The sequence below is a fragment of the Myxocyprinus asiaticus genome, chromosome 15 (assembly GCF_019703515.2).
Source record: "Myxocyprinus asiaticus isolate MX2 ecotype Aquarium Trade chromosome 15, UBuf_Myxa_2, whole genome shotgun sequence".
NCBI lineage: Eukaryota > Metazoa > Chordata > Actinopteri > Cypriniformes > Catostomidae > Myxocyprinus > Myxocyprinus asiaticus.
In genome coordinates this window covers 5,084,596-5,094,507 of record NC_059358.1, presented here as the reverse complement: position 1 = coordinate 5,094,507, position 9,912 = coordinate 5,084,596, and the positions used below count along the sequence as shown (strand labels likewise).

Below are 9,912 nucleotides of genomic sequence, written 5' to 3'. Positions count from 1 at the left end.
TGTGAGAAAAAGTATTGCGATATATCGATATTTGATTTTATCGACACAGCCCTAAAAAATTACCTCTTTATAAAGCAACTGCACTCAATGGGTTATCCTATTTGATGAGTATTATAGAAATCTATAAAAAAGTAATCTGATGACAAAATAAAGGTAATGGCAAAGTTTTTGTTGAAATCGATATCAGCCAAAATTGTTGATATTGATGCAATCCCTACAATACATTACTTGATATTTTTTACCAGTAATGTCGATGGGCTCCAGAGCGAAAGCTTCTTCCTCGTTGGGCACCAGAGTGGTCTGTTCCGTCTGATCTGTGGTGTTGGGAAGAGGCTCCACTGGTCCAGAGTCTGGACTGTCAGGACCACCAGCAGCTAAAAGAATTTCAATGCATAGTCATATTTATAATTTCTGAATTCACATAGACATATTTTTTTGGGCTAATTAAAAGACACATTTTTGTAAAAAATAATAATAAATAACTTGATAGTTTGGCAAATGTATTATTAGTTCTTTAAAAATAAGCAGTGAAGCCAAATTTACTTTGATTTAGCAAAAAGAAAATACATGTTGTATTAATCTAGTATGGCCACGTGAAAAGCAGCAAACTTTGTATGATTTTTTTATATATATATTTATGTATTTATATTCTATGTGCAAAGAAATGTTAAGATGTAATTTTTCATTAAATCAAAATTTTGAAAATGGTATAAAACTTCCAAAAACTTTTAAAAATGAAAACAAAGATAACATTTCTAAGAACTTGTTTAAAACTACATTTTGTTCTAGGCAAGATCTAGATCTTTAACATCCTTATTTGTCATGGACCCATAAACAAAATAATTTAACTTATACACTTTCAAAAACTGAATTGATCAAGTGCAAAGGAGCATACAAGTATAAAATACTAATTCTGAGTACTCTCCTTTTTAAGGAACTCAACTTGTTACATTAACTTGCCAAACGATAGCTTTGAATTCAGTACGATTTACTTACGAGAAAAGTTATCGAAGTCATCTTCGTCATCCCCATGGTCTTGTGGCATCATCACGCTGTCAGTGATAGTTGGGGGATCATCAAATATTCCACCACCATCCTCATTGCTCAAAATCTTATCCACTGAAATGGAGTAAAAACACTGGTTTAAGAATCATCACATCATCAAACAAACATTTTAGGTTAAATCAATAAGAACTTACTTAGAATTCCACCATCACTGTTCTCCAGGTCGGTGTCGCCGAAGTCATTATAGTCGAGGTCAGTTGATTTGTCCGGAAGGTGGGCGGGGACAGGCTCAGCTTCCAGAAGCAGGGTGGAGCCAGAGGAACCATGGATGATGTCCACCTCAAAAGCATTCTCCTCCCTCATCATCTCACGGTCATCCATGCCAAAGTCACCTAGCATCACAGCAAGAGCATTATGTCATGTAGTACTAGGCGCTAATTATTTTCATTAGTGAAGAAAAAAACGACTGAGATTTTACCAAAGTCATTGTCAGTCATGAGGCTGAGGTTTCCCACTTCCTCTCTCATGGTGATCTCCTCAACACGGCTCTGGTTCAGAGTAAACTGCTGTGCAACATCTATATCACTGAAATCCACACACAAATAATTCAGTTAGAAATCACAAAGGTGTCAAAAGTGCATATAAAATGAGTGCTGAACATTAATTCAATGCTAGGGTCTTAGCCATAGTATTTACCATGTAGGTTAGGGCTGAGCGATATAGCACAAAAGTCAATATTTATCAACCATTTGACGATACTCATTATCTTGATATCTGCAAATTTTCACTGAACCGGCTTAAATGGTAAAGGTTTTTTCAAACAGAAGAAGCAACAATTGATCCAAACAGCCATTACAGCAAATCAAATAAAATTTCAATACAAGCAGTAAAATACAGTAGAAGTCTAGTTATAAATAATCAAGGAATGGTTTTCACAGTTTTTCCACTAAATGAACACATGGATTTCCATAATTTCCATTTATATGCAGCAATATAACAATAGACAGTAATAAACAGCAATATTTATTTACATTCATCATAGCATCAGATTTAGTTACGAATAGATTCATTGAAAATAACAGTTTTAACTGACTCATGAATTAATTTAAATCAGGGGTGCCCAATAGGTCGACCACAAAGGTAATGCTGGTAGATCGCACGTCATTTAACTATGCATTTGGTAAATTAATTTTTTTTTACATTTCCTCCCTTCTCCTACCTACGGTTTCTGTCTGACTTGCACTTGATTGACGAGCAATATGTCCAGTCCTTCGCTGTCGAGATTTTTGTTATATTCGGTTACAATAACAACTAACATTAGGCAATTCACAGCTTCTGGAGGCTCCAGAGCGCAAACTTGCAAAGCTAGCTAGCAGAAACTCTCAGTAGCTTCTTACCATCTGAAAATGAGTGCGGTACTAAGCAAAAATCCAAAAACTTACCATTTCCATGTGCAGTGGGAGGAAGACTTATTTTTCACTATATCCTTTTCTAAATGCATTTGTCTGATCTGACAAACAAGTATAGCTTTTCTGAGGGAAACGTGGAGAGGCATTTTCAGACACTTCATAAAAACTACAACAACGATTTCCCTGCCAGAAGCGATATTAGAAGAAAGGTGAAAGAATTAAAATCTCAATTAATCGGTCAACAGTCACTTTCTACTCAACCAGGCCTAAAAACAAAGGCAGCCATGGAGGCATCATTCCGGGTGAGTCACACCATCGTTAAACATAAGAAATCCTTCCAAGGTGGGCAAATGATAAAAGACGCATTTGTTGAGGCAGCAGACTCAGTGTTTCGGGATTTTAAAAACAAACCTGAGATTGTGTCCGCTACCAAAGCTATTCAACTATCAAAAAATACACGTCATTGTGAAGTAATGGCTGATGACTTAACACAGGAACTTAGGAAGGACATAACTGACTGCGACTGTTTCTCACTGCAGTTAGATGAGAGCACAGATGTTAGCGACACAGCGTAATTGTGCATTTTTATTAGGATTGTGTTTTAAGACATGACAGGGAAAGAGAAACTGCTAACATTTTGTCTATGAAAGGACACACTCGGGGTGAGAACATTTTTCGGTCATTTAAGGACTTTGTCAACAAAACACAGCTACCGATGTCTAAGTTGGTGTCAATCACCACTGACGGTGCACCTGCGATGGTCGGGCTTTCGAACGGATTCATTGCCAAGTGCAAGGAGGAAGACACCTTTCCTGACTTCCTTAATTATCATTGTATTATACACCAACAAGCACTATGTGTGAAAATGCTGAACATTAAAGAGGTCATGGATGCGACAATGAAAATAGTCTGCTCAATTCGTGCACGGTCACTTAAGAGACGGCTGTTTCGTGCTCATCCGGAGGAAGCTGACTGCAATCACACAGATCACTTGCTGCACACAGATGTCAGATGGTTGAGCGGGAGCAAATTCTTGCAAAGATTTTGTGAGCTGCTGCCTGAGATAAAGGAGTTTCTCCTCTCAACAAAAAAATGCAGAATACAAACAACTTGAAGGTGAGCAATGGCTCATTGATTTTGATTTTTTTTTGACCGATCTGACACACCTGCTGAACAAGCTAAATTTAGAGCTGCAAGGTAAATGGAAGATGGGGGTCAACATGATCAGCTCAGTTAATGCTTTCAAACGAAAACTACAGTTACTCACATCTAAGATGCAGCTCCATGAATTGGGGAACTTCCAAAACATTGCATCTGAGCTGGATAAGCAAGGGAAGTGACAGTAAATTGAGCGCTACATTGAGCAAATTGAAAAGGTCAGGTCAGACTTTGACAAACATTTACAAGACTTTGCTTTACATGAACCAATCGCTACATTCATGTGCTTTCCATTTGGAGATGAGCATGAGGTTGATTCCCTGGCCTCAGACATGGGAAAGCTGTTTCAGATAAACCCATCAATGCTGGAGGAGATTTTAGCACTGCAGGCTGACAGTGAGGGCCTCTCATGTACAGTTTTGGAACCTTCTTGCAGAAGACAAGTATCCAAATATCAGAAAATGTGCCACCTCATTGACTGCATTGTTTGGCTCAACTTATTTATGTGAATCAGCCTTTTCTCATATGATTATTAAATCCAAACACCATGACTGATGACAATTTGGAGGCCTGTTTGAGTCTAGCTACCAGCAGCTACTTCCCCGATTATGCAAAACTGTCCGATTCCACTCAGTACAAGTCATTAGAATAAGGTAGTTTTGCTGTGGGTTTTTTGAGGTCATTGTAATGTTGAAATTGATAATTTGTATTTAAATCACTTAATTAATTCAATACAAAGATACATGCAGTAGTCCCAATAAGTATTTTTAATGTATTCTTTAAGAAAAGGTGTGTTTTTTTGGTTTGTAGATCTCATTGAGCTGGCCATTTGAAAAGTAGATCATAACACAAAAAATAGTGGGCACCCCTGATTTAAAGGATTAGTTCACCCAAAAATGAAAATCCTCTCATAACTTACTCACCTTCATGCCATCCCAGATGTGTATGACTTTTTTTCTTCTGCTAAGCACAAATGAAGGTTTTTCGAAGAATATCTCAGCTCTGCAGGTCCATAAAACATAAGGGAATGGGTGCCAAATTTTTGAAGCTCCAAAAAGCACATATTGCCATCATAAAAGTAATCCATTTGACTCCAGTGGATTAAATAATGTCTTCTGAAGCGGAACGATAGGTGTAAGAAAGAGATAAATATTTAAAATTAAAATTTAACTATAAAATTTTCACTTTCGCCCAGCTCGGTCATGAGGGTTGAATACCAGTGCCTCTAACGTGAAGCAAGCACGCTGGCAAGTTTACGCGAGAACTGACGCGTGAAATACAAAAAAATAAGTAAGTGCAGTGTTGTTTACAACAGAGGAGCATAGATAATCATACATAGATGCCTCATTCAGCTGGTTTTGATGTCAACTGCGGCGCCATCTTGGAACGGTCAACAAGGGGAGCTGTTTGAACCGGTTTGAATTGAGTGAAAGGAGGAGATGCCTCAGACCGAGCTCCTTGCTCAGACTGCTGCATGAACTGCTTTTGTGTGGAAACAGTAATGCGGTCCACAGGAACAACTACTAATAAGGTATCGAAGTATTAATATATATGCAGAGGCGGCTTACGCGCTTACGTCACGCAAGAGGCAGTTTGAACTCCACCCTTGTCAGTGAGCTGGCCGGAAGCAAACATTTTTAGTAAAAAAAAAAAAAAAAAAAAAATTTAATATTGATCTATTTCTTACACACCTAGTGTTTTGTTCAGAAGACATTAATTAACCCTCTGGAGTCATATGGATTACTTTTATGATGCTATATGTGTTTTTAGGAGCTTCAAAATTTTGGAACCTAAGCACTTGCATTTTATGGACCTACAGAGCTGAAATATTCTTTCAAAAATCTTCGTTAGTGTTCTGCTGAAGAAAGAAAGTCATACACATCTGGGATGGCATGAGGGTGAGTAAATAATGAGAGAATTTTCTTTAAGTGAACTATCCCTTTAAAATGACCAACTCTAAGGGGCTGTTCACACTGATTTTCAATAGTTTTTGTCAACATATGCTAGTTGGACATCACTGACCGTTGTGATGTGTCTCACTGCTATTTCAGCCCCTTTCGCTGGATTAAGTTAAAACCAACTTGTACTTTTAAAAACGTGTCTGGAGACACCTGTGTTCTATACACCCTCTAACACCGTTTTTGTTGAAGTTTAAATTGAAATATCTGTCTTCATGCTCTCACACTTGCAAGTTACGTAACAAATGCAAAAAGCATACAATTTATCTAATCACACACTCTTTATGCAACCTAATGGCCAATTAAAAAAAAAAAAAACAAGAAAAAAAACTTTAAAATCACTGTGATATTTATATCACAATTTTATGGCACTTTTCCACTGCACGTTACGGTTCAACACGACTCTGCTCGCTTTACTTTTCCGAGCTTGCATTTCCACTGCAGTTTAGTGCCGTTTCAACGTGGGTGGGATTATAGGCTGATCGTCATAGATGCACCGCCTCTACATCATCTTAAACACGACACAAAAATTACTGACCATAAACAATAACACGACCGCTAGCTGTTAGCTTCTACCTCATTGTGCTGCATAAAGCAGTTGTTGCATGGTGATTTTACACAAGTGTAACAGTTAAATTGGCCTGGTTGTTTTAGAAGCAAGCTTTCCGGTAGCTGGTCAACTAAATAAAGTGAAGTTTTCAAGCAGAATATAGAGTTAACGTAACAAAAAGTACCATCCACCATCATGGACTCCAACAACGCCGAGTCCAGGGCACTCTCCCACCCATTGCTCGCTGGTCTATTGCCATAGATAGCGTCCATTTGGTCGAACCACTTCCACTTTCTTCTGTTTGAACCACTCCGGCTGTTGTGGTCCTTGATGGTTCTGTAGTCACTTTTAAGGTTTTTTTTACTTTTCCTTACACTGTTGGTAGGTCCGGTGGTAGCCTTGTGTGGCCAACAGCTGAGACACTTCCACAAAACTTGTTCGTTTCACGTCGTTTCGTTCGTCGCTAACAAGAGGAACGTCTGCAGCTCGTTTATTGACCACGGCGTGGTTTTGCACACAGCCATTTCTTTTTACAATTTGAAAGTTGCGTGAACAAATGATATTGCTGTCGCTGTTGCCAACTTTAAAACTAGTGGGTTGATGTCCCGTGTTGCAAATCCAGTGACGCTGGTAGTGACGATTCTCACTGACCAATCAGTGACCTGCAGGGTTTTGACGTATTGGCTCCGCTCGCTTGGAACCTCGACCGAGGTGGTACTAAAACAAGTATCAGGTACCAGGTACTATCCACAGTGGAAAACCCCCAAAAATCGAGCAGAGTCGAGCTGTACTGTGCAGTGGAACAGCCCCATTATATTGCCAGGAAAATCATTGCGCATATGGGATGCATCTTCCCGCCTTAAAGGTGCAATATGTAACCATTTTCATGTAATATTCGCCTTTTTTTTTTGCCAATGTGTGAACGGCTTGTAACGCAACTTTAAAAAATTAGCCCTTCCCGGACTTCCTAGGTTGCCTATTAAAGCCTGTAGACTGATTTTCAAGCGAAGGGAGCGGATCGCTTTTGCCGGGAAAATCCAAAGGATGTGATGTTTATGCGCGCTCCCAAGAACCTTGCCTCATACAGTAGCTTCTCTTCCGCTATTCAACAGTGACAACAAACTGTAACACTAGGTAACGTTATCTTAGAGATGGAATCCAGCAAACGTCCAGCTGGTTTTGAAATGAGAGTCATTTCTTTGGACCCTGGGGTTTATTTCGTATAATTTATTGCGGTTACACTTATTCCATTCTGATTGCTAATAATTGGTGATATAGGAGTTTATTAATGGCCTGAGGTCTAGGCTATCATATAAATGCAGTCAATGTGTCATGCAAAGAAGTCTCGCACAGTCTCGCATCATCAGACCTACGTCCACACTTTGCTTTAGCCCTGTTCCAGCACTGGAGAGTCAAATATAATATACAGTCTCAAAGTTTGTAGTAAATCACGTTGAATCACATTGTCTCTTTGTACGTTACATCATTGTTTTGGCCGATGCTCGCATCCCTATGGAGTGTGTGCACGAGCAACAGGTAGCAGTTCACTTAATGGCCACAGGTGTCATTAATAACAAGGGTTTCTGAATCTTACATACTCCACCTTTAATATAGACAGGCTATCTACAGTGTAAAAAGGGCAGACAAGGTGTGCCTTACTCAAGATCAGGGAGAGGCTGGTCAAAATCGTGGAACTCCTCTGGCAAGGTGATGGCATTGTACGCGGCTTCACGGTTATCCTCTGGCAGATCCACAACACCTAAAATCATGTAAAACATCCCAGTAAATACATGAAATAGTGAAAGCCAGCAGACTTCAAAAACCTATGACTGCAGCAAAAATGCCGTTATGAACATAGTAGCTGACATTTCACAATCGTTACCTGGGCGGAAAGCCATTTTAATCTTGATAAACGCTTCATTACAATCAGCCAGCAGATACTTTGCTTTTCTGTGGTAGATCCTCACCACCCCCAAGAGAAGATGGCCAGATGTACGCAGTGCCATTTTCACCTATTAATCAGAGTAACAAAGCAGAATTAACATATGCATTAACAATAACCTAATAAAAACAGCAAAAAAACAGCCAGGGGCATCAGATACCCACCTTTGGTGAAATTATGCTTTCCACACTGCTCTCCAAGTTGCATTCAAAGACGTGTGCTTTGGTCAGTTTCTTGTCCCAATGGGCCGCCAGCCAGATCTTGGCCAGCGGCCCACGTTTGCTGAGGACGAAATGGGCGTAAAACATTGCCCCGGTGTCTGGTCAAAGCTCCGAGAATGCTCTGTTACACCTGGAAGGAGACATGCGAGCATTTAAGACATATGAGTATTCAAAATCAAGGCTCAATACTACAGCTTTCTTAAAACCTAGTGTGTTAGGTCAACATATAGAGACTTCACCCACAAAGATGATACATTTAGAGTGGTGCATAACTAGAAAATTGTATGCGCAATATAAGAACTACCATGAGTTTTAAAGGGTTACTAATTTACATGCCTTCCATAGGCAGAGAAATAGCAATATTAAAATTCTCTGATATTTTCATGTTCTCTATAAACGTGGGAACCCTGTATGACATTGTGCTGCAATTGCATCATCTCCAATGCAGAAAAAACAATGTGAGAACCATGATTAACTAGTCAACCAGCCAACGAACTCAACTTTACAACATGCAAAACACAAATATCACGCAAAAGAACATACATATACATCTAAGGTTACTTTTAACTATTGCACACCTAGATTTCGTGTTCATAGTTACATGTATTGCAGTAATAATATTGTGCAGCATTGCCCGCCTTAACAACACCAAAACATGCAGACAGCAAGCTCCAACACAGTTTCACTCCATTACAACGCCTAAATATACAATACTACACTTTCCATAAGACAAATAGGGGCTGAATACACCACTAATAAAAACTAAGTGTATATAAAAGTTGCAAAATAGTTGCCTTAAGTTTCAAACAAGCATTTGGCTAATAAGTTGACTAGGAAGCTCCGCTATGCAGCCTTAAAAATCGCCGACAGAAATAATAAATAAACAATACTAAGGATATATTTTATATATGTTTATATATTAACGTGCTGATATAAATGTTTTAAAGGTAAAACCCAATTAAATTTATGATTTTAAAAATATTTACAGTCAAATTGCTTATTTTTTTTCAAGCTAGCACTAGCAATTAGCATTAGCCAACTGTTGATAAGCAATCGAATTTCATTCTCCTGTTCTAAATATTCGACTTTACTGGAACTCTTAAACGCAGGCACACTCATTTTCATGAACTTACCATCCAATATATGTTCCTGGTGTTTGATTTCGGCTGGTTTATTCGCTCCCCTCCTGCGGAGAGAAGTTAGCAGCCGTTTCCTCTCATTGAATCCGAAAAAGATGGCGCGCACTCTCGGCGGGATGTTTACAGTCAAATTTCGGCGAGGGAGGGGCTTAGTTTGTGATTGACAGGACGCGACAGCCGGAAAGAACGGTGGAGGGAGGGGCTTAGTAGGTAATTGACAGGACGCTGTTGCCGGAAAGAACAGTGGAGGGAGGGGCTTAGTTGGTGATTGACAGGACGCGACTACCGGAAAGAAAGGTGGAGGGAGGGGCTTAGTTGGTGATTAACAGGACGCTGTAGCTGGAGAGCCCAATGACGGCGCGCTGTGCAGTTGACAGAGGGCGGTATTGTGTTACAAATCGAATGTTGGTTTTGAAAGGCATCAATTAGCTGCTAGGAAGGATATATTTTGTATAATAGACATATTGAACAGAATAAATCTACACTGGGATACATTTATGCAAGGGTCAACTGTATACAGATGGTAGATT

The 9,912-nt window shown here is 39.3% G+C and overlaps 1 protein-coding gene across 1 annotated transcript in view; it reads right to left on the bottom strand.

Annotated features, from left to right (window-relative positions):
• Nucleotides 1-9,514, bottom strand: part of LOC127453116 (double-strand-break repair protein rad21 homolog A-like) — a 49,414-nt gene extending 39,900 nt beyond the window's left edge. The window contains exons 1-8 of the mRNA XM_051719236.1: nt 9,377-9,514; nt 8,187-8,373; nt 7,963-8,092; nt 7,740-7,839; nt 1,484-1,590; nt 1,200-1,397; nt 997-1,119; nt 243-374 (exon numbers count right to left, since the gene is read on the bottom strand). Of these exons, the coding sequence (XP_051575196.1) occupies nt 243-374; nt 997-1,119; nt 1,200-1,397; nt 1,484-1,590; nt 7,740-7,839; nt 7,963-8,092; nt 8,187-8,330 (934 nt within the window). The 5' untranslated portion in view covers nt 8,331-8,373; nt 9,377-9,514. The remainder of the gene's footprint in view (nt 1-242; nt 375-996; nt 1,120-1,199; nt 1,398-1,483; nt 1,591-7,739; nt 7,840-7,962; nt 8,093-8,186; nt 8,374-9,376) is intronic.
• Nucleotides 9,515-9,912: the final 398 nt, after the last annotated feature.